Below are 25,560 nucleotides of genomic sequence, written 5' to 3' on the forward strand. Positions count from 1 at the left end.
TTTTTCTTCCAGAATTCCAGGGTTATTAGGTAAGTGATTACAGTTTGTTTCCTAAAAACACGCATAATCATGTTATTCGATCCGCGGACTTCACGATAGCATTATCTAACGACTTGACTTTATGTAAACATATGATCAGCAAAGAATACTATGCAGATCCGCCACTGTTTTGACAGATCGCCGCGCCGATGCATGTAAACAAATGGCCGGGACTGGCCGTCAACATGCCGTGCTCAGTACATGGGCAAGTTTTATGATCATCGAATAATTATATTTTGATGTCATGAGTAAAGTACAGTATCGTATTTTTCCCATGTTTAATACCCATCCTCATATATAGAAGATAACGAGTTAGTGTACATAAAGATAGGCTGCATGTAGGACTTCGCGGACGATTGAAGTTACAAGACGAGCCTAATTATAACTTAGCCGTTCCGGTAAATATAGATCTGAAATTAATGATGTATGTTCGTAGATATGTGGAAATGCGTGCAATGTAAAGACAGCTGCTGAACGATATTATAAACCGCGTCAACCATTAACTTTGATACATGAAGTTGAAAAAAGTGTTTTCTACAAAAACACTTTTTTGTCTCTGTCAAACATGAACATGACACATTGTGCAATGCATGTAGATACAAATACTATGCTTCGGACAGAAAATCTACAAACTCTAAATCGGAAGAAGGGGCTGACGACAACTACCTACCAACACCGAAACGTCTTAGATCGCACGATATATCATAATTCATTTAAATATTCCGTCATAGTGATAAAAAATTCCAGGTACATAAAAAATATCTAAACAAAATTCCTCTATAAAAATATACTGTCAGAAATAAGATGAACAAATCCCCCCCCCCCCCCCCCCCCCCCCCAGCGATTGTAATTTCGTTTCGATTATATTAAATCGATTTTTTTTTTTTTACACTGCGCCGCTTTATGGTTCCCTATAATATTTTTCCTATTCAATGTCAGTTAATATTAAAACCTTTACATATTTTTATTGAAAACTGTTTGCTCTTCATGTTGTAAAAGTTTAATTTCTCAGTGACGTTAGATTATTGAAAAACGCCGCTTGTCCACGGAATTTTGAGACAACCCTCACGTACATGTTTTAATGACGGTATATCTTGTCTACCAACGCAACGTTATACAAAGGCAACTTTCCAAGTAACCCTTTCCATCAAAGGAAGCAATACCATGCTATATTTTATTTTTTCATTAAGTACATTGTCATAAGATTAAATTTTGACAATTTCATTATATTCAAAGAATGGGCCGATTTTGACCTTTCGTGACTCTAGCTCTTTCTTGGGTCATCTAAAAACCGTAACATGCTACACACATTTGACTAGCAAAAAATAACCTATCATGAGCCAACACCTATACTTCTGTTTACATTAACATGAAATACACTACACTTAAGCAATGGATTATTATTTTTTGAAAATTGTCTCATAACTGTACTGATGTGTACATACAAATTGAATAACCTGCGTTATGAAAATTTGTTTGAACTCACCGTTGCCGTTATGATACTACATCTTATAAAAATAATAATTCATTGCTTATATTTTCATTTTTAAGACCGTTGTAATGTGCTGTTATTTGTTAAAATGGGTCTCATGATTTTTCATTATTTCGGGTTCTCTAGAACATGATCCTCATTGTGATGTTGTTAGTGTAGTGTTGGTGCGAGTCAATTTAATGAATTATGTCATTCCTGACCTAGTTCTTGGATAATTGTGATAGTTGTTGGATGTCAGTGTAGTGTTTGTGCGAGCCAGTTTAACTGATTATGTCATTCCTGACCTAGTTCTTGGATAATTGTGATAGTTGTTGGATGTCAGTGTAGTGTTTGTGCGAGCCAGTTTAACTGAATTATGTCATTCCTGACCTAGTCCTTGGATAATTGTGATAGTTGTTGGATATGAAGTTAATACTGAACATGTACATGTATTAAGGGTTTTTTTATTTTTTCAGACTTTTTCCAAAACAAATAAAGGAAAAGTGAAAAAGAGCATCTTTGCAACTCCAGATGCAGTCAATGGCAAAGTGGGAGTAGGAACATGTGGTCAAGGAGGCAGGCCAATGACCTCATTTCAGCATGCAGAAAAGTGGAAAAAGTGATGCGTGATATCTGGGTGTATTCTGTATGGAGACCAATCGGTTGTCACTGTTTAGTAATGAAAGTGTTGGTTATGAGAGAACATAGCCATTTGGAATTATGACGTGTTGTGAATGAAGCTGTGTGTAGGCCATTCTAACTAAATCAATTAATTTTATACCCAACACAGATCCAAACAAGGTACTCTGTAGTATAGTGTTGGCTGCGATTTAACAAGTCATTAGCATACTGATTAAGTTAAGAAAGTTCTCTTTAACCTCTTCAATTAAAAATTTTGTTTTCAATTCAATTTTGAATCTATTATAAAACAATATTAGTTGCAAAAAATTTTTCCTGGAAAAAAATTTGAATCAACCTGGCAAATCACCCAATTTAATGTAGCATTGCAGTGAACTATTTCTGAAAGACAAGTCTGAGTATTATTTCAGAAACTATCGTGCAAACAATATATATCCTATTTCAGCATCCAACTTTTTGTAATTTGACGCTGTTTAACTTTTTGTAATTTGACGCTGTTTAACTTTTTGTAATTTGACGCCGTTTAACCTGCAACATCTGACAGACATCTCAAGAACATTTGATGGCGTATTATTTTATAGATGTCATTAATATTGCACAAAACACTTTTTTTTTTTAAATACTGTATTACAGTATATCTAATGATGAATTTTAATTACAAAAAACTCTTTTCATGTCTTTTGAATAACAAACCATCATTCTAGCAGTTTTAAGTTACAGATGATATTGTGTAAGATTGGGTATTTATGAACATTAAATGTTATTACCCTGGGTTGTTTTTTTTTTATAAATTTGCAAATTTTGTCTCTCATAGTTGAAAGTAACGATCACCATATGAATGTTGTGTTTTACATTTGTGAAATATGAGCAAAACAACAACCAAAAATGAATTGCAGTACAAGTTTATTAATTTTTTTTAAATTCTTCATTTATAACATTACATGTAATTAAAAATGCAGCACAACTCTTAAAGTGGACATAGATAACGCAATACATAATTATGTATATAATTGTATAGAACATTTAAGTCACAAGTTAATTGTCAAATTGAATGTGGTCATTAAAAGGGACTATACTAGCACTTTCAATCTGTTTTTACATGCATTAACTTTTATATTTCCTTCCAAGTTAAAAAGCTTTCCACCTTTGAAACATGTGTATGATGAATTTCAACTTGTTTACTTGATAGCATGAAATAAAAATTCAAAGTATTTAAATTTCTTGTTCTACTTTCTATAATGTATGAGGTGGCAATTTACACATTGCAGGTATTTTGTTCCAACAAATAAATGGGAATATGGTAAAAGCCATGGATGGTTATTCTTAAAGTGTCAAGCATACAGTCATGTAGATGTAGTGCTAATTTGTCATCAGTTGAATTTCTACTTTCGTTTTCGCATTTCACTTATAAGCTGATCTTCAAAACAAGTCTTTCTGTCTGCTATCTCCTGGTGAGATATCGGATAGGGCCTAGTTTGATGTCATTGCAGCCTTTGACGTTTATCATTTAGTTGGCCAATATATATCTGTGGCCGAGGACCAAGTCTTGTAGAAAGTGGACTCGATCAAAACCTGTGTCCACTTTAATGATCTAGTATCTATTTTTTTCTTTTTATCAAGTTTCAATGGACTGCACATTCAGAACTGCAAGTAACAAGAAATGTTTTAAAAACATATATAACCCTCCCACAGGGCAACATTGAAAAGGATTAACTTTACATTTAGAATAGTAGTGATAGTGAAAAATATAGGTTATATACTAGTTAGGGGTAACTGTAATATGTTAAAATCTCTCAAGATACTGAGCAAACATTTCTAAATAACCAGTCATTTGAATCATGACCTTCAACCTTGTGAATTAAAAACCAATTGGGGCCATCTTCTCTAGGGGGCACCAGTGTACCAAGTTTAATGTCGGTCAAGAAAAGGTTTCTCGAGATTACGTCCAGAGTAGTTTCACTTTTGACCTCAGATCAATAGGAGTCGTCTATTCATTAGATAGAACCAGTGTACGAACTGATGTCTGTCAAGAAAAGGTCCCATGTCCAGTTTGTTCTTGTCGCCTCAAACTCGATATAGAACATCTACTTCTTAGGAGGAACCAATGTACTAAGTTTGAGTAGACAATATCTTACTGTCCTATTGGACCTTTAGACCTTAAAAAAATCAATAGGAGTCACCTATTCCTTAGGCTGAATCAGTGTATCACATTTGATGTTTGTCAAGCAAAGGGTTCTCAAGATATGAGTAGACAATATCTCACTGTCCTATTGGACCTTTAGACCTTAAAAAAAATCAATAGGGGTTATCTATTCCTTAGGCTGTATCAGTGTATCACAGTTAATGTTTGTCAAGCATTGGGTTCTTTCAAAGATATTTGTCCTTGTCACATGCACATCTTCAATACTTATACAAACATTCTGTAGACTAAGAAGGTCCTCACTAGAAAACTGGGGGAGGAGTTAGACAAATCATGTACCCTCTTCATAGTATTTCCTCAAAACTTAAGTTCAACATGTAATTTTCTCAAAAATTGAAGAAAATCAAAATCCTTGCCGCATGCATATTTTCAATACCCATATAAACACTGTAAAATAACGTCTTCACTTGAAAACTGAGAGGAGTTAGCCAGAAAAAATTATGTACCCTCCATATAAGTTTAATTTTCAAATAAAGGGGCAAAACTCCTCCAAGAGAAGTCAAAATTGCAAAATGATCTAGAGTGACCCACAAAGAAGCTAAATAGCAAGTTTCAACTGGATAGGTGACAAAAAACTGAAAATAGAAACAGATGGGCGGGATGGACTTACAGACCTTGATGTACCAAAATGTCCCGTATAAAAAGTACACTTGAGTACAAGGACTCCAGATGTACTATAAAATGCATGTGTAAGAGTTACAAAGTTGAACCTATATAGAATCCTTTCAGTGTCAGCTGATTGCTCTGAACCAATGATTCACTGAATTTGACAACTGTCAAAATGTTGCAGTATCCTGCATATTATTTAATTCTGTAAACAAGACATTTTCCTTATCCTGCATATTATTTAATTCTGTAAACAAGACATTTTCCTTGTACCAGGTATATTTATTGCAAACAGCTGCATGCAGACAAACTAGTAGATATCCACAGTTTGCTTGCAGCAGTTAATTTAAGTGAATAATTTGGGGGGTTGGGTTGTTGTTATGTATTAAATTCAGCAAGTATTACTGGTGCATGGTAATCATGGTGATTTTGAAGTGATTCTTCGGTGGCATTTATTGCAGAAAGAAAAAGTAACAAAGCAATGGAAAATCATAAATTTTATAAGCAGTTCTTCCTTTACTATTCAAATAAATTGCAAAAGAAAAATGTAATAAGATGTGTTTAATAAACACTACACCCCCCCCCCCCCCCTCCCCAAAAAAGGGTTGCATATTAAGAGTTTCATGAAAGCTCTCGTAAAGTTCTATCATTTTGCTAAATATAGGACAGACTATCTCTATCGGCCCATCAATATCTGTAAGTGTTGAACCCTGTTATATAATGTACACCATTTTCATAAATATTCTACTGTAAGACTTGTCTAATATGCTCCGAGAGAGATTTTGTGTTGGATTCTACATGCAATGTACAGAGTACGTAAGGAAAATTATAAAAATAGGCTCAGAATCAATAGTTTTACTGAGTACACAGTGTCAAATTCTAGAAAGCTGAAAAACAAATTTTAAGATGCTGAAACTGGGACTATAATTTGGAAATAAATAGGAATTATACTGGATACATTTTACAATTGTTACTCTCCTCATTTGTGGTGATAATTTAACAATTTTTTCATGCTTGGTAATTTCCGAACAAGAAAGTACACACTATAATGTAAGTAAAAATACTCTATACACATCAGCAAACTAAATCAAAATATACTGAAAGACACCAATGTATAATAATAAAACTAATAACAAAAACTGTCAAAATATATTCCAACTAAAACAATGAGAAAATCCCTGGCTTTGGTGGTCATTAATGACAGTACAAGAGAAAACGGGCTCTATGTGCCACTTCACTCACCTAAGCAATCATATTTGATCACAATCAGTTATGACCCAAATAGCCTTGGTGTTAACAATCTTTCTTGCATAGTAATTTCACAAATTGTACCCAAGTGGTCATCGAGAAGATTTAAAAAAAAAAAAAAAAAAAAAAAAAAAAAAGTATCATCTATTGCTCTGTAAAACTATGATGCTCCACCCAAAACTCAAGTGTCATGAACAAACAGGTGAGCTAAAAAGGAGAAAATTATTGAGAACAAGGCAAGAAATGACATGCATTGCCACAAACAGAATGTATGAAAAAGGGCACACACCCTCTCTCATATCCTACAAACTTTTCTATAGCCTAGCACTACATGCACATTCCCTATCTATGCAGTCAAAGGGGTATTCAGTCTGACAACTAAGAGTTTTTGAGGACCAAAGCAAACTGAAAACCGTGGCAGTGATACCCGAGTCAATGATATACTCGAATAGAATCCTTCATTAGTATGGGATAAAATCCAATGAGGGGACAAGTTTTATTGAGTTCCTACACAGTGAATCTCGTTCGAGGGGACGAGCTATATTGAGTTCCTACACTGTGAATCTCGTTCAAGGTGGACTTTCCCTAACCCAGTAAAGTACACAAGGAGTGGGTTTTTTTCTACATTTTTGTGGACTTTTAGGAACTCTAGAGATAATTCAATTTCATGAAAATCCCTATTTTAACTTAAATGCAAAAAATATTAAGATATAAACTTACATTAAACCCATACCCAGAGATGAATTACATCAAAAAGAAAAACCAAGACTCCCTAACTATATCAACCCTGAGGTGTCTTAAAAATTAAATAGAATGAATTGAAATAAAGTTGTTATCATTTGATAATATAAGCTTGATACCATTACTACATGCCAAAATTTCCCTGCCAAAATGTCAGCTTGTGGAATTCTATACAAGACAATTATAGCTGGTATTGGCCTGGTTCTCTGCAGAAATGTCCACTTTTTCAAATTTGGTCATTTACATATATTTCATATTAAACACAACCTCTGATCCAGAATAAGACTGTAGCCTATGAAAATCTATCAATACAAATATTGTATCAAAGGACTAGTGGTCAATCCTAAATGACATAATGTACTTTACAACAATCAAAACCACTCATCCTATAAACATAGTAAACAGTGTAATCTCGAACTCGACGGGATCAAGAAAAAAACTTTGAGATATCTGAAGATTCGAAATATTGAGGGTAAAATACTTATTAGAATAAGTGGGTGGGACTTTCGAATCACTTCAACATATCCATGGTATTCAAGATATCGGTGTTCGAGAAGTTCAACTGTATTTACAACCACAATTGCACGTAATACAAGAAGCATATTTTCAGTTACTCGTCATTATGGCACCTTTGAATACTCTGGAAGGGGAGTAAATATTTATAAACACACAGAGAAAAAAAGCATGTGTATGACACTTAGCCCGAGTCAAGGTAATCAGCAACTGAAATTAAGGTTATCGTGTATATTAACTGAAATGAGACTAAGTCCAAATCAACTAGAAGATAACCATCGAATTCTACAATCTGATTAAAATGATAATATTAAGGTTTCCATTCTTTAGTGGACTACAAGTGAAAAAAAAATGAAGTGGTTTTTAAAGCTGGTCACAATTAAATGACAACTGGAAAATTGGGGGGAAGGGTCATTTAAGTGTCATCAAAAACATACAGAAAAATAAATTTATACAAATTAGCAACAAATCCTAACAAGCACTGAAGTGTACAGATTCATCGTGCTTCCTCTTCACTCCCAAAGATTCGTGGTCTGTGTTTGTCGGATACCCCTTCGTGAACAACAAACCCGGAATCAGACCGCGTGCTCGATTGGTTTGTTCTGATTTGTATGTTGTTAAGAAGTAGAAATTGACGTCTTGTGTCACAACACTGGCCATGCCTGCATCACCCCAGTGGCTATCCCAGCCTTCCTTCTGGACAAACACCGAGTACCGAACATCCGGCTCAAGTCGGATTGACCTTGGGAATTTCAATTTGAAGATTGTTTTTTCTGGTTCAACACTGACTTGTTTTGTAACATCTGTTAAGACTTGATCATGATCACTGTCTTCCAGTGCAGCATACACATAAGGTCTATTGGAATCAGTCCCATGTCCTCCATACAGTAAGAGCCCTGTCAAAATGATCTGAACATCGACATAAAAGTCTATCCTCCCTGTCTTGCGCCCCCATTTCAAGTCAATTCTATCATACGAGAATCTTTTGCAGCTGTACAAATCTGTACCTCTGCGTTTTCGAACACAGAATTTAGTCTGACAAATTTTCACTTCTGCCATTTGCCTTGTCACATCTTCTATTTCTCTTTCTGACAAAATGTCAGTCTTACAAACTATCTCATTAAAGAAAGCCATTCTCATGATAGGGAATCTAATACAATACAAGCAGTTTTCTAAAACATTTCTTTTGTTGACCCCATTGTTGTCTAAATGTAAATTCTGACACTGCACAGAAGCCCATTCCATTACTCGATGGAAAATCTCTTCCTCATCCATAACCAAATCATCCAACAATAGCACTTTCCGAAGACATTCAGAACAGAGGGAGAGAAAGTTATCAGTCTCAAATGCCCCAGGACTGTCTTTGATGAATTCCACACAGTGGCTCAAAACCGACTCCTTGTTGAAGCAGTGAGCACTTTCCAGAACAGAGCAGACATTTTCTGCTGTGAGATTCTGCATAAGGAAATTGACACATTTATCCTCGAGACCAACCATAGCATACTTGTTGGCAGCATGCATTACAGCCAAAACATTGTCCCCTGATAACATTGCCTCTTCTGTATAAATGTATCTGAAAACCAGATTTGTTAATACATGTAGAATTTTAAAAGCGCTAAAGATCTTCCTTAAAACTTTGTTGATTTGCTGTCACATGGCAAACTTATCCTAATCTTTCTTACTTTTTTTTTTTAAATTGAAATATCAATTTTTTTTCGGCTCAGTATCACATTGATAAAAGATGCATATTCCAGGACAGTAATTGAATTACTCCATGGAAAACATAGATGTATCTTTAATATTGAATTTTACTAGAACGAACACAAGAATTATCAAAGGCCTACATTTTTGGACTGTCATTGTTTCCTTGGAGATTAGGAATATGGCTTGTCATGAACAGGTTAGGTCCAATTACTGTAAAAGTGGTTATTTACGTGTGGGCAAAATTTACACTAATTATGCGATCAGGCAATAAGCACGTAAATTTCCACCAAGTGTATAGTTATAAATATTTGGTATCCCCCCCGTAATGTTGGACATGGAAAACGCATACTTAACCCCCAGCGTAAATAACCACTTTTACAGTACCCAAAATGAAGTTTTATATTCCAAGTAGGAGATTATAACCCAATCGAAATATAAGAAAATATCCCAAATAGAATACAATATTCAAAATAGTGAAAGCACATCTTTGCAATCATTTTTTGATTCTAATCTTTTAAGAGGGATTACATTTTTGCACTATACCAAGATGTTATAAATGACCATTGAAAATCTCAAAATCTAATTAATTGCAGAATCGGATTGCTGGAAGTAGACCAGTATGTCTTTGTTTACACATTTAGATTTTCAACTTTGAGTGCCACTGGAGACCAAAACAGCTGTAAAACATAGTATTTCATAATTACCACATCTTATTCTCATCTATTACAAAGTAACAAGCGAAAAAATAACTATGAATCACAAAACATGTTGTTCTGATTTCATATGTACCACTGTTATTCGGGTTCTTGCAATAACATCAGGCATCTTGCAATGTTTCATTACTCTGCAAGAAGTAAGATACTCCTGCAGTTTCTCGAGTGAGATATTTTCATACATTCCGATTGGGCAATATCATCCTACTTGGAATGTATAATATCCCATTTGGGCAATTGGACACAGTCAGTTTTAATGCTTGATTTAGAGTTGGATCAATTTTACTGACCTGTTTATACTCACAACTTAAATGAAGATTTGTGAGAGAGCAAATCACCAATGTTTTATGAATGGATACAATTTTTGAATCACAAACAATTAATATTATTCCAAAGTTTACAGCACAAATATATGTATAATGGACAGTTGTACTAGTAAGCTAAACAGAGGGAAAGTTTAATTCAAACTATCTTTTAAGATGCCATAATCATCACCATACACTCCTGGTGTTTAAAGGGAAAATATTATCTTCATTTCAAAAGTTATACTTTTTCTCCCATTAAAGATAGACAAATAAGTATGAACTTTGAAGAGTTTTGATACCTCAACAGACTCTTAAAAGTGTGAGGCTCCATATCTGTGATAAAGATGCCACCTTTCTCTGCCATGGGTCCATACAGCATGGCATAGAACACTGCGCTGCGACTGCCCAGCACATATTTGTGTGCCATGACCATCTCCCTAGCCTCACCCACTCGGAAGGTGACATCACAATCTATTTGGTTGTCAAGCATGTACCAGTTACACTCCGCCAGGGTCTTCCCCAGCTGCCATTCTCGGTCCATACTGGTCTACCTAAGAAGTGCATAACAAAATTCATGGTGTAATTAATGCATCTATTGGTTAAAAACTCACAGAAGCATCTTCAGTGTCACAGGATATCTAAATGACTGTCACAGGATATCTAAAATGACTGTCACAGGATATATAAATGACTGTCACAGGATATCTAAATGACTGTCACAGGATATCTAAAATGACTGTCACTAGATATCTAAATGACTGTCACAGGATATCTAAAATGACTGTCACAGGATATCTAAATGACTGTCACAGGATATCTAAATGACTGTCACAGGATATCTAAAATGACTGTCACAGGATATCTAAAATGACTGTCACAGGATATCTAAATGACTGTCACAGGATATCTAAAATGACTGCCACAGGATATCTAAATGACTGTCACAGTACCATTTTCAAGGTTTGTTAACGATTCAGACAGAGCATTCTACATGTCCTACTAATACAATAAAACTGTAACACTGTTTTCACATTGAACTCACATTTTATATCATTACCTAATCTACTATATGAATTGATAATACGTATATTTTTTCTGTTTTCCAACTTTAATCAGCAGAGAAAAGTACACAAAATGAGCAGGGGTAAAACAGTTCATCACATGATTCCCAGTCACGTGACGAACTGTTTCCCAGTCACGCGAGAAACTATTACCTGATTAGTAGATTAGGTAATAAAACAATTATTTCATGCCTGCTAGGGAAACAGTCAAAACTATTGCCCCTCGGTAGTGGCAAAGACCCAGAAAACTAGGCTGTCCTCGGCCAACGCCCTCTGACAACAGTTTTCCAGGTCATCACCAATTTCTCATGGCAGTAGTTTTGACTGTTTCCCTAGTTGACATGAAATAATTGTATAGTAGTGTAATAGAAAAGGGGAAAATAAATGGATAAACCAAGAATTGAACCAAAATTCAAACTTGGGACCCTTACATCACTAGTCCGATGCTCTAACCATGGAGTCAATATTACTACTACAATAAGACTGTCTCTAGGTCTCATCTTTAACTGAGATGAAAATTCAGTGCAGGCCAATCCACACTTCCATCAGTCGAGATCAGAAATATTGTTGGAAGAATGAAAAGAGGAAGAACAGCAGGAGACTGACAGTTTATGAGAGCATATTTATTTCTCCATCTATAGAGAAGGGGTCCAACAGGATAAAATTCAAACCAAATCAGAATTAATATATCATCCAATGTAGAAATAAAAGCATTAATACATTTGGGTCAGTGGCATAATGGATGGTTTGGTCAGATAACAGAAACCAAACATATTCTATATCTTCATCAGATGTTTATATATAATGCACAACATAAAATCATGTCAACCTTACTGGGTACAAAGATTTAGATACAGAAATGATGCGGAGAGGTTGAGTATGTACACCTTTGTGTGATCAGGCTTCAACATTTACAATGAACATACTAAACATACTAAACATATTAAACATACTAAACATATTAAACATACTAAACATATTAAACATACTAAACATATTAAACATACTAAACATACTAAACAATTTATGTCATTATATTCAATATTAATTAAGAGAATTTGAGAATGAACAGGAGGCCCATGGGTCACATAACTCACATGAGTCACCTTGGCTAATATATAAAACTTTTAAAGATTTCCCCTATATATTTGTATGTAAAACTTTGATTCCCTATTGTGGCTCCATCCTACCCCTGGGGGTCATGCTTTTCACAAACTTGAATCTGCACTATGTAAGGAAGCTTTCTTGTAAATTTGTGCTTTCCTGGCCCAGTGGTTCTTGAGAAGATTTTCAACTATTTTACCTTTATATTTGCATGTAAAACTTTGATCCCCTATTGTGGCACCAACCTACCCCCAGGGGTCATGATTTTAACAAACTTGAATCTCCACTATGTCAGGAAGCTTTCATGTAAATTTAAGCTCTTCTGGCCCAGTGGTTCTTGAGAAGATTTTTAAATGACCCTACCCTAATTTTGCTTTTTTGTATTATCTCCCCTTTGAAGAGGGCATGGCTCTTTATTTGAATAAACTTGATTTCCCTTCACCCAAGAATGCTTTATGCCAAGTTTGGTTGAAATTGGACCAGCGGTTCTGGAAAAAGATTTTTAAAAGTTGTAATGTATTTTCACTATTTTGCTATTATCTCCCTTTGGAAAAGGGCATGATCATTCATTTTAACAAACTTAAATTTCCTTCACCCAAGGATGCTTTATGCCAAGTTTGGTTGAAATTGGTCCAGTGGTTCTGGAGAAAAAGATGAAATGTAAAAAAAATTATGATGGTGACAAAAACGATGGACAACAGACAAATTTCTATCCTTCTGCTCAGGTGAGCTAAAAATAGAAGAGTTTAATAATGAAAAATCAGTATATGCACCCAGGGGTCCATGAGCCAAGTTGCATGGGATACATTGTAAAGCCAGGAATGACGTGGTATATTTATAATTGTGAAGAACTAATTACAGTTTTAATCTTTTCGAGTTACTGTCCAGAAACCATATTTGTCTGAAGTTTTCAATCTATATTCGGTCACTGTGACCTTGACCTTTGTTCTCCAAAATCAATAGGGGCCTTGCTTTGCTGGTATCCAACAATATATCCAAGTTTCATTTGATTCAAATTAAAAAATTTCGAGTTATCCTCCGGAAACCAAAATCCTTTTGGAATTTTAAATCTATTTTCGGTCACTGTGACCTTGTCCTTTGACCCATTTTCTCCAAAATCAATAGGGGTCTTCCTTACCTGGTACATAACAATATCTTTAAGTATCATTTGATTTGGATTTAAACTTTTCGAGTTATCATCCGGAAACCAAATATTTCTGAAATTTTCATTTTATATTCGGTCACTGTGACCTTGACCTTTGACCTTTTTTCTCCAAAATCAATAGGGGTCTTTCTTACCTGTTACCGAACAATATATCAAAGTTTCATTTGATTTGGATTTAAACTTTCGGAGTTATCATCCGAAAACCAAATTTTCCTGAAATTTTCATTCTATTTTCGGTCACTGTGACCTTGACCTTTGATCATTTTTCTCCAAAATCAATAGGGGTCTTCCTTACCTGGTACCCAACAATATATCAAAGTTTCATTTGATTAGATTGTAAACTTTTCGAGTTATCATCCGCAAACCAATTGTTGACGCCCAACCGCCCGCCCGCCAACCCGCCCGCCCGCATCACCAAACCAATAGCCAAGTTCAACTTCGTTGCAACTCCGCTAAAAATCACCATCTAGAACTTACAGCCATTTTGACTACATTTACCACTTGCTCACAAACTGTCGGACTGAGTAAAAAAAAAATCACATAACATCCTACACTTAAAATCTAAGTTAAACAGTCTGGTCTAGGATGCAAAGCCATCCTAACTTTTAAAACTTTTATGATTTTTATTGTTTATTAAAGAGACACTACAGCTCATTTTGCACAGAAAACATGAAATGACAATTTTCCCAGTGCTTTCTCAATTTTTGTTGCATTGTTGAATGTATGAACTTTGTGAAATTAACATTTATCTAAATTTTAAAATTCTTGTTTTAACAAAAAAATTAATACTTTTTGATGGCCTATACAAAAAATATAGAGTCTCCTCCTTTCAGTCTTTAGACGCATGCGCATAATAATAATAATAAAGCCTTTATTCATCCAGGATTACATATTTAGAAATAACACTAGTTTTCAATATGGTCCTGCATATAACATACATACAGACAGATATTAGTAAAATAAACACAGATTAAAAGAAGTAGAATACATATAAACTTAAGAAATAATTATGAATGTAAGATAAGTAGGAACAAAATAAAGCTTAAAAAGTATGGTGATAATCTCTAAGATAATTTCTCTTAAAACACACAACACTTGTTGAGTTTCTTATATTTTGACTCAAGGCATTCCACACTGTGCTCCCTGAAATGCTGAAAGATCTTCTATAATATTCTGTTTTTGCCATGGGTATATACAATATATTTGAATTAGAATTTCTAGTTTGCCTCTGACTGACTTCTGATACATATTTAAAATCATTTACATAATCTGGCATTGAACCACGTAAAACTTTATACACTAAAATGACTTTTCTATAGACAAAGTAATCTGATAGAGGCAACCAGTTAAGTTCTGTAAACATGACATTAGATGGTGTTTCATAATTTCTGATGTTAAGAATTACCCTTGCAGTTCGTTTTTGCAATATAAAAAAGCTTATTCACATTTTCAGCATTTCTTGGATTGCTCCATATAGTACAACAATATGTAAAATGTGGAAAAATCATAGCATTAAAAATCTTCAGCAGCGCATCGTTTGACATAAAATATCTTATTCTTCTTAAAATGCCAATTCTCTTGGAAATCTTGTTCATAAGTGATTCTATAGGACTTTTCCAGGACAAAGTTTCATCAATAATAATACCAAGTAAGTTTGACTCCTGAACACATTCTATGACATGGTTATTTATAGACAGTAAACAGTGCAGCATGTCGTCCAGTGAGAGAAAGTGTAGTGGATAGACCCAAAATTTTGACAGATTCTGCGAGAAAAGAGGTAAAAATAGAATGAGATAAAACTCATAAGTGAACTAAAATTTAGTTTGGGATCAGTATGACCGTTGGAAAACAAAGAGTTAGGAAAAACACATGCAACTCGATCAGTGGTGGATCTAGGATTTCCGAAGGGGGATGTGAGGGTCAAATATTAGCCAAAGTAATTGGCCATTCTGGGTACAAAATTAGGATTTGCACTCACAATCTGTGGCAAAAAAGGGAGGGGGGGGGTGTCCTGGCTCCCTCTAAAACTGCCATTTGGACTAGCTGCGAAGACACTCCTTTAAAAGTAAGTGCTATTTTTATCTAAACAAGGCATGTGTTAGTTGTAAAAACATTGGTAAATAGGAACATGGAAGGGTTTCTGTTAAAATAATGATTTATATAATTACTTATTATAAGGAGCAGGGAATAATGTTATACTTGAAAGGTGAGTGTGGACCCCCTAGAAGGGGAATTTAAATAATTTCCTACACAGTACCTTTGCTGTCATTCAAAATCACGTGATGTAAATAAGCATTCAAAAGTCTGAGTCAGCATGAAGAAACCTTTGAATTCCGGATGATCTTCAAAGCACAGTTGAGAGTAAATTGATGCATCCAAATACGCAAGATCGTAAATACCGAGTTAGCGGAACTCTCTTGTAAAGAAGTCCGGAAAAGCATGTCGATCTTGAGCATTTTTTGTTTATTCAAAACATGGGATCGGAAGACGATTTAACATCCATGTGCTTTCCGCAATTAAAAGCATTTTTAAATGAAAGGTGTGTAAAATCGTCTGGGTACAGGAAAAATGAACTTCTGAATTTAGCTCGCGAAGCTATATATTTTGACGAAAGCTCTTCTCGGCTTTGGGAATTTCCTAGCTGACAGCAGTGGGGGGAAAATCCACCACATTTCCATTAAAATCTATCATTTGTGGATATCTCTGCGCATTATGTTTCTTTCTTGAAGCATTACTATAGTCTAATGCAATGTAATGATAGTGAACCATTGTTAAAATCGTGTGAATCAATCACGACAAAAGTTGCAGAACTGGTATTATTTACGAACATGCCCAAATTCTCGCATACTCTGGGTCTCGCGAGACTTTGAAAGGGGAAAGTAAAAATTAAAACCAAGACGGAAAAAGTAGTCGCGATCTTGAGTATTGTTCAAAATGGTCAGTATCGATATGATTTTTATCATTTTATCAATACGTGACTTTATTAAAATGTGGAAAATGAGCTGTAGTGTCTCTTTAATGCAAGTTACTTTAATTAATTTGAAAAAGGAATGTTTACAGTGTCTGTAATTTTATACTGTGTCATTCAAAATATCATAATGCATTGATTGAATTTGATTCTAATGTTTTCTTTTCTTATTTATTTGTAAGGCCTCATCATTGACACTAAAATTGTTGTCAATGAGTTGAATGAAAGATATTCAGTCAATATAATGCATAGATATGGATGGATATTCATCCTAGTCTTTAAACAGTTAATCTGTTCAGATGTGGGATATCATTTTGAGACGGTTTTCCACTTGTTCAGAAAAGATAAGACATGACTCATGCAGCCTCAGGCCAACAGGTGCAAATTACACCTTTACAAAAAAGGTAATGACAATGAATTTCTTGATGCAAAATGTACGTTATACATTTTTTTTTCAAATCATTTACAGTGTTTGCGCCTCAATGACGTGTTTATTGAATAAAATATACCTCTGTTCAACAGTCTTTCCACTCTCAGCTTCTGTCAGTCTGTGGTCACTGCACGGTGTCTGAAAATAGAATCGGATGTAAACAAACAATGATAAAATTTAAAACCATCCGAATTAATTAAGAAGTAATTTGTATAACCAACCTCTGATAGAATTATTTATTGAAACACTGTAGGCTCTTTTGAAATTTGAAATATTATAAAAACATTATTAAAGTTGCACATTCAAGCACTGATTCTTTTATTTTGTTTTCGTTGTTCCGGGCCGCGTTTAACTTTATGCTTTATTGCCTTATCTTCATATCCGGTTATAAAATTGTGAAGTATTGAACTGAAAGTAACACAACCGTTCGACATTGATTGAACCGTTAAATATGGTAGTCTGTAAATATTTTATGCAAGGGTGTTGTAAGTTTGGAGATAACTGTAGGTATGAACATCCAAGAGGAGGAAATGCAGGCTAGTGTTTTTTCTTTCTTTCTTTTCTGTCTTTTTTTTTTTGTTTTTGTTTTTTTTTTTGTTAAAGAAACTTGTGTTTAAGGAATACAGAGAGAAAATAAGCCACTGAATTTCTTAATATAAATTGCATGTCATACAGGTTATGCATATTCAGCACAGAGACAGTTGTTTGGAGGAGATGGTGGCGGGTCACGATATGGAGGGGGTGGAGGCGGAGGGGGTTCAAATCAGTTCCGATGGACATCAAATGAATACCAGAAGACTCAACAAACCAGGCCTGTGACTCAGCAGACTGCCCCAAATGAACTGATGTAAATAATATGTTTTACGGTGTGACCGTGTTTGAGTTCGAAGCAAACAAGTTTTGGTATTAGTATCTATATCCAAAACAGACCAAAAACAACCCGAAGTTAGCAGGATTTGATCCGCCTATATATTGAACGCTGGAAATATAACGCAACTGATGTAAACAGTACATTGTGACGTCATATTCAGCGTCGTATTTTAGCAAATTTACAAACATAGCGTCTGAACCACAACAAACATGGCGTTAATGGTGGAGTGATTATATATGATTAAGAAAATAAGATTTACATGCTTTTACGAATTTTTGTAACATCTCAGAACGACGTGAACTAGGGTAGACGAGATTCAAAATGGAGAAATACATGTCCACGCGATAGTATTCGAATTGACGCCATTAGTACCAAAATTTTCAAGTTCCATAGGTATGGTTTAATTTTTCATTGTTTTCCTATATTTTCCTTTTAAACATGTATATACGTGTTACCTATAGGGAGAGCTCCACTCTCACGGCCCTTCAGGCCGTGAGAGAGCTTCGCCCTCTATAAACTTTTATTTTTCAGAGCGAAAGAGCATTGAAACCCTCTCACTACCCTACATAAGGGCCATGAGAGCAGAGCTCTCCCTATAAGTAGCACGTATATACAGGTGACTCTCGATAACTCGAAGTTCAAGGGACCTTGATAAAACTTCCGAGATTTCAAGAGATCAAAAAAAGGTCCGACCATATGGTTCAGATTTTACAGTAACTGGAAATGTTTACCAATAAGATCATCGGATCATTTTGACACATTTTCCTTCATATTTATCAGGTAGCTGATTAGTCCAAGATTTCAAAATAAATAATTTTGCATTAATGAAACAAATTTCAAAGTTTATGCATTTATTTGTTCCTTTATCACAGTAAGATAGGTGTACAAAATGTATTTCTGATAAAGCTTTACTAGTGATGTACCGATTATCGCTGACTTTCGATTGTCGGTCGCTATAACGGAAACGATGTGAATAATCGATTGCCATTTTGAAAATCGAAAATCGCCGACATCGGTATTTTTCTTTGATAATGTGAATATTCCTGCCGCAACTTAACTAAAATCCAAAATGGGTGACGAAGCTGAATCATCCGATAAAATTGAATATTGTTTTAATGTCCCTCTTGAGAATCTTTCACTCATATGGAGACATCACCATTGCCAGTGAAGGGCTGCAAAATTAGGCCTATGCTCGGCGCTTACAGTCTTTAAGCAGGGAGGGATCTTTATCGAGCCATACCTGCTGTGACACGGCCCGGGGCTTTGGATTTTGCCTCTTACAACAAGCAAGGGGTATTGAGGCTCTATTCTATACTAGGGGTGTGTATTGCTCGAGCTTTTCCGATACGAAACGATACAATATTTTCTGATGCGATATCCGATATATTGGATATACAAGGTAGTTAAGCATTTTCTGAAGTAAAATATCAAAATTTTAAAAAAAATGAAGTGGTTTAATATCTTTTATTTCGTAACAAAACAAACAATGACAATTAAAGTCCGCGGAAACTCCAATGACACAATGTAAAAGCGGGGATTAAAGTCTGAGAAATCTCCGTTGTGTCACAATGTAAAAATGGGGATTAAAGTTTGAGGAAACTCCAATGTCACAATGAAAAAGCGGGGATTGAAGTCTGAGGAATCTCCAATGTCACAATGAAAAAGCGAGGATTAAAGTTTGAGGAATCGTGTTCCTGTTAGAAGCCATTTTTAAGTTATGCACTTCGATCCCGACTATCAAAAGGGCTATTTTTAACCCCAACATTATATCGTATTGTCGAAACACTGTATCGTATATCGCTGGACAGGCGTGTACCGGTACATTTCGATATATCAATATATTGATTCACCCCTATTCTATACCAATTCCCATAAGAACAACAACAAAAGTCGAGAGATCTATCCCTATCCCGGGAAAACAAAATCGAAGGTATGGGATTATTAACTTCAAATTTCTAATGATTTTAGACGTCTCCACATGAGTGAAAATTTTCCAAGAGAGACGTTAAACAAGATACAATCAATCAATCTTATGATTTTATTCTAATTAACTTAATATTTAGGGTAAAAAAATAAAGTAAATTTAATATATTTATGCCATAAATTTGAAATGAATAAAATTCTATTATTTTTCGATTAATCAGTCGAAAAGGTGCATCCAATTAATCCAATCATCGATTAATTATTTTTTCCTGATTGCCCATCACTAAGCTTTACTGCTCCTAGGTAAACAGAGCACATTTTATGTCGCTTTACACAAAGCAAAAATTCAAACAAATGAGTAAAACGATGTTTTAGAGTAACTTTACACAAAGTACAAACTCAAGAAATTTAACAGTCTGTAGATCTCTAAATTATTGTTTGTTGATTAATGTCTCAAACTTACTCTCTCCTTGTCAAATCAAAGCCGATTAATTTAATTAAAGATTTTATTAATTGTTGGATTCTATACAGATTTTAATCATAACAATGCCCCAGTGTAGAGTTAAACCTGACCAATTAACCAATTATATACTCAAGTGCCCACCTCCTCCAAGAAGCACATGTGATGCATCACCTATGTAAACACTTAATTACCACGACCACACTAGCCTCTGGCATTCAACAAAATCCAGGTTGGTCCAAGCGGAAATAATTATACAGGTGACTCTCGATGGCTCGAACTTCAATTTCTCAAAGTTCTCGGTCTCTCGAAGTGAAATCATGGTCCCGATTTTTTTCTCTATATAACAAAGCAAATTTACTATCAATCTCTCAAAGTTCTCGATCTCTCGAAGTGAAGTTGGGTCCCGTAAAACACATTTCATTGTTTTTCACTCTCGATCTCTTGAAGTGGTGGTAGCGTATACCCACCGTTACCCAAGCATGTAATAATTTCCGCTTGGGCCTTACCTGGATTTTGTTGAATGCGGAAGGGGTAATTAGGTGTTTACATAGTTGACACATCGCCCTTGCTTCTTTGTGGAGGTGACACACTTGAGGATATAATTTGCTAATTGGTCAGTTTACACCTTGCACTGGGGTTTTGTGTCGTGATGATTAAAATTATATATAATCCAACTATGAATAAAATCTATAATTTGTTTTGACGTGACAATGAGAGAGTAAGTTTTATACATAATTTAGAGATCTACAGACTATTAAATTTCTCGAGTTTGTTCTTTGTGTAAAGTTACTCTAAAACGTCGTTTTACTTATTCGTTAGAATTTTTGCTTTGGGTAAAGTGACATAACATTGTGCTCTGTTTAGTTTGCGATAGTAAAGCTTCATCGGAACTTGGTTTTGTATGCCTATCTAAGCATAATTAAAGAACATATTAAATACATAAACTTTGAAAAGTTTTTATTAATGTAAAATAAGGATTTTTATTTTGATATCAAACTACCTGACGAATATGAAGGAAAACATGTCAAAACGATATCTTATGATCTTGTTGGTAAACATTTCCAGTTACTGTAAAATCTGAACTATACCGGCGGAGCTTCAATTTCTAAAATTTCGAACTCTCAATTTCTCAAAGTTTTATCAAGGTCCCTTGAATTTCAAGTTATTGAGAGTCACCTATACGCTTTGATAAAGGTCAGTATACGCTACGCACCACTTCGAGAGATAGAGAGTGAAAAACAATGAAATGTGTTTTACGGAACCCAACTTCACTTCAAGAGATTGAGAACTAACGTTCGAGAGATCGATAGTAAATTTGCTTAGTTTTATAGAGAGAAAAATGGGATTGAGAACTTTGAGAGATCGAAATTCGAGCCATCGAGAGTCACCTGTATTTAAAAGGAAAGTAAAAAAAACAAGAGGTACTGTGAGCAATGCTCACTAAGAATACCCCCCGCTTACCCCAATCTCCCAAAGGGTGTTGGTAATAGGTATAAACTACCTCTTTTCTGAGTGTAAAAAACAAATGACATGACAAACCGAACCATATTGCTACTTCGATGTCCAGTGCACGTGACCTTTGACCTTTTGACCCCAAAATCGATAGGGAACATCTTCATCCCATGGGTAGTCCATATGTATGATATGGTGACTGTAGGTGGAAAGGATAACGCTTTAGAGCCCAGAAACCATATTGCTACTTCAATGTCCAGTGCACTTGACCTTTGACCTTTTGACCCCAAAAAATCAATAGGGAACATCTTCATCCCATGGGTAGTCCATATGTATGATATGGTGACTGTAGGTGGAAAGGATAACGCTTTAGAGCCCGGAAACCATATTGCTACTTCGATGTCCAGTGCACTTGACCTTTGACCTTTTGACCCCAAAATCGATAGGGAACATCTTCATCCCATGGGTAGTCCATATATATGATATGGTGACAGTAGGTGGAAAGGATAATGCTTTAGAGCCTGGAAACCATTGCGTCTACAGACGGACGGATGGACAGACAGACGGACAACCCGATTCCAGTATACCCCCCACAACTTGTTGCGGGGGGTATAACTAATGAAACCATAGCTATTGAACATGAAAATGGCGTAGATTGGAATGCAAGTGCAAGGACTGTGATGTATTTTCCATTTTGAATCTCATGTACCCAAGTTCCAAAACTGATCATCATTTATACAGTAACTTGATTTGAAGAGTTGGATCATGTCTCATTGACAGGCGTGGATCCTAAGATCAAACTCCAATCGTCTCATTTGATCCGAGACCTTTGATTTGGTGTCTGTCAACTCAACAGGATTTGACTCTTCAGATCGAGTTAGTTTAGTAATAATATATGTACAATATATGCTACTTTTTTAAAGCAGTCATAGGCGAGTGTATCAATAGATCCAATTTTGATTAGATAAGATTATGTACTTTGTGAATATGTAGAGTTGAGATTGTGTATGAAAGAATACAGGCCTTCAAGCCGTCCTATATTTCCTATGAAATCCCGGCTATATATTTCACAACCCTGTATAATCCTTATATTTTTGCCTGAAAATGGTATTTTCTCTATAATATTCCTATAAATTCCAATAAATTGGTCATTTTAGCTCACCTGAGCCGAAGACTCAAGTGAGTATTTCTGATCAAAATTTGTCTGTTGTTTGTCATCAGCGTAAACTTTTCACATTTTCATCTTCTTCTCCAGAACCACTAGGCCAATTTCAATCAAACTTGGCACAAAGTATCCTTAGGTTAGGGGCATTCAAGTTTGTTCAAATGAAGGGCCATGCCCCCTTCAAAGAGGTGATTAATCACAAAAATGCAAAAATAGAGTGGAGTCATTTACCAATGGGCCAGAAAAGCTGAAATTTACATGAAAGTTTCATGACATAGTGGAGATTCAGGTTTGTTAAAATCATGGCCTCTTGGGGTAGGATGGGGCCACAATAGGGGATCAAATTTTACATGCAAATACATAGAGAAAATCTTTAAAACCCTTCTTCTCAAGAACCATCAGGCCATAAGAGTAGAGATTTAAGTGAAAGCTTTTCTAATTTTTAACTCCTAAGGAGTAATGGCCCCTATTGATTTTGAGGTCACATGATCAAGGGTCAAACTGGACATATGAATATGCTGTCCACTCAATATCTTGAGAAACCTTTGTTTGACAGACATCAAACTTTGTACACTGGTATATCCTAAGAAGAAGATGACCCCTATTGATTTTGAGGTCACATGGTCAAGGGTCAAACTAGGAATATATTCTCTGCTCAATATCTTGCAAACCCTTTGCTTGACAGACATCAGACTTTGTACATCCTAAGGAGTAGATGACCTCTTTGATTTTGAGGTCACATGGTCAAAGGTCAAGGGTCTAACTAGACTCAGAAAGATACTGTCCACTCAATATCTTAAGAACCCTTTGCTTGACAAACATTGAAACTTGATGCCCTGGTACATCCTAAGGAGTAAATGATCCCTATTGATTTTGAAGTCACATGGTCAAGGGTCAATCCACTCTGAACACAGGAAGATACTGTCAGCTCAATATCTTGAGAACCCTTTGCTTGACTGACATCAGACTTAAATGATACACTGGTACATTCTAAGGAGTAAATGACACCTATTGATTTTGAAGTCAAAGGTCAATGGTCCATCTACTCTGGACATAAGAAGATATTGTCCACTTAATATCTTGAATTGTTTTGACACTGCTATCAATTAAATGATAGTGTGTGTGTGTGTGTGTGTTTGTGTAAGACACTTTTGAATTTTGCACCATGGGGGGCATATATGTTTTACAAACATTTCTTGTTTTCTGTAGAAATTCATTAGTATCAGAAGTTAAGGAGTGGGAGAGGAACAAAATGTGGCCACTTTCATGCATTGGATTTGAAAAAGACAGTCCTTGTGTTCCCGGTATCAGTTCTTATCTTTTAGTAGTGACTGGATTTGTTGAAATAGGAGTGTTAATCTCTCAAACACTTATGAGGATATATATTTTTTGAAGCTTTAGCATTGATTGTAATCTTTTATTTTTCAGATTTAGAGGACACATCACCGGAGGAATTGAGGCATCTTGCATATGAAGCTCAAAAATCCAATAGTTTCCAAGGATATGTAATTAATTATACATGCACAGTTTATCGATAAATGAGAAATAAGTGTTGGGCATTTCATTGTATATATTTTGCATGCTTAGAAACCCCCCCCCCTTCTCTTTGTTCCATGGCTTTTTTTACCAAAATGTCTTAAGATATCAAAATGAAATTACATGTAAACATACATCCAATTCTTGCAGAGTTCTAAATGTTTTCAACTGATAATTATTTGATTCACTTGTAAAATGCAATTTGGTTGGTTCCTTCGACTCTTTCGGTATTTTTTATGTCGTATTTTCCCAGTTGTCAATAAGTTACACCATATAATGTCCTAGGAATGATGTCATAATGTGGTTTGTTCCTGTATCCATTTTTTTGCAATAGCAATATTGCTCCACATCATATAAAATTCATATTTTCTTTAGGACTATTAATTGAATTACATCAAGTGTGTTTTGCTTAATTAGATTATAAGTAGAAATTACCTATATATCTTAAATAATTTCACTATCCTTTGGTTTCATATGCTTTTCAACTTATAAAGGTACTGTAAATGACTTATATCTTGCAAAACTTGATATGATGAACATTTGTATGGTGCATCATTTTGTACTAATCTCGGCTGAGATTCGGCTGGCTAAATATTTGGACTGTCCAAATATTCAGCCAAGCCAAATCTCAGCCGAGATATTACATTTTGTACATAAACTGAATTATTCATATCAACCCTATTTTCTTGATGACATCCATGCTAATTTGAATAAGGGGAATGAAGTATGAAAAACTTAGTTGTTGGAATTTTATTGTAGGTAGACTATGTCAAGAATTTACTGACAGATTTCAACAAAAAGCGACAGATGCTTTCAAATCCAACCATGCGCACAAAGCAAAAATTGGTATGTTTTTTCATATTTTCATTCTAAATACAGTCATAACTTTAGGACACCTCGATTAGTCAGTTAATCTGCAGCTCACTTGTCTGCTGTGTTTATGCCACTGAGCTTATTCTCTTTTCTTTTCTGTTTTTTTTTTTGGGGGGGGGGGGGGGGGGCTCATCTGTTTGTCTATCATTCAAACTATACAATATTTGGTGAACAGAAATGCCAAAATCAGAGCTATATTCAATGACAGGGTGAAGATGGGGAAAAAAAGTTGGATGCTGAATTTGCCACAGTAAACTGTGTTATGCTGAGGAAGACTTGTGTTTCACAAAGACCTTGAATTTTTAATTTCCTTTCAGAAACTACACAGCTAATTTCAACTACCAGTTCATGTATAGACTTATCAAATTCT

The 25,560-nt window shown here is 35.1% G+C and overlaps 3 protein-coding genes across 8 annotated transcripts in view; 2 read left to right on the forward strand and 1 right to left on the reverse strand.

The window, feature by feature from the left end:
* LOC125648500 (survival of motor neuron-related-splicing factor 30-like) overlaps positions 1 to 3,366 on the forward strand; it is an 11,985-nt gene extending 8,619 nt beyond the window's left edge. Inside the window, exon 7 of the mRNA XM_048875629.2 lies at positions 1,987 to 3,366. Coding sequence (XP_048731586.1) covers positions 1,987 to 2,133 — 147 coding nt within the window. The 3' untranslated portion in view covers positions 2,134 to 3,366. The remainder of the gene's footprint in view (positions 1 to 1,986) is intronic.
* On the reverse strand, positions 3,036 to 17,079 carry LOC125648497 (BTB/POZ domain-containing protein 6-like). Of its 3 annotated transcripts, none has more exons than XM_048875625.2 (4): positions 16,987 to 17,079; positions 10,479 to 10,730; positions 7,950 to 9,030; positions 3,036 to 3,793 (listed from the first exon to the last, which is right to left on the reverse strand). In XM_048875625.2, exons 2-4 carry the CDS (start codon positions 10,718 to 10,720, stop codon positions 3,788 to 3,790), a joined length of 1,329 nt encoding a protein of 442 aa, XP_048731582.2. In that variant the 5' UTR covers positions 10,721 to 10,730; positions 16,987 to 17,079; the 3' UTR covers positions 3,036 to 3,787. The 3 variants fall into 3 exon arrangements, with proteins under 3 accessions (XP_048731582.2, XP_048731580.2, XP_048731581.2); XM_048875623.2 differs by having other exon boundaries at positions 7,934 to 9,030; XM_048875624.2 differs by having other exon boundaries at positions 3,036 to 9,030.
* Positions 16,821 to 25,560, forward strand: part of LOC125648499 (nucleoporin NUP42-like) — a 15,820-nt gene continuing 7,080 nt past the window's right edge. For 3 of the 4 annotated variants that reach the window (XM_056140680.1, XM_056140681.1, XM_048875627.2), the window contains exons 1-5: positions 17,169 to 17,443; positions 17,583 to 17,754; positions 23,991 to 24,085; positions 24,210 to 24,286; positions 25,077 to 25,163. In XM_056140680.1, the coding sequence (XP_055996655.1) occupies positions 17,359 to 17,443; positions 17,583 to 17,754; positions 23,991 to 24,085; positions 24,210 to 24,286; positions 25,077 to 25,163 (516 nt within the window). In that variant the 5' untranslated portion in view covers positions 17,169 to 17,358. Of the gene's footprint in view, positions 16,882 to 17,168; positions 17,444 to 17,582; positions 17,755 to 23,990; positions 24,086 to 24,209; positions 24,287 to 25,076; positions 25,164 to 25,560 lie in introns of those variants that run through there. The other variant, XM_048875628.2, reaches the window with a different exon arrangement.

Source organism: Ostrea edulis, chromosome 6 (genome assembly GCF_947568905.1).
Source record: "Ostrea edulis chromosome 6, xbOstEdul1.1, whole genome shotgun sequence".
In the NCBI taxonomy this organism is placed as follows: Eukaryota; Metazoa; Mollusca; class Bivalvia; order Ostreida; family Ostreidae; genus Ostrea; species Ostrea edulis.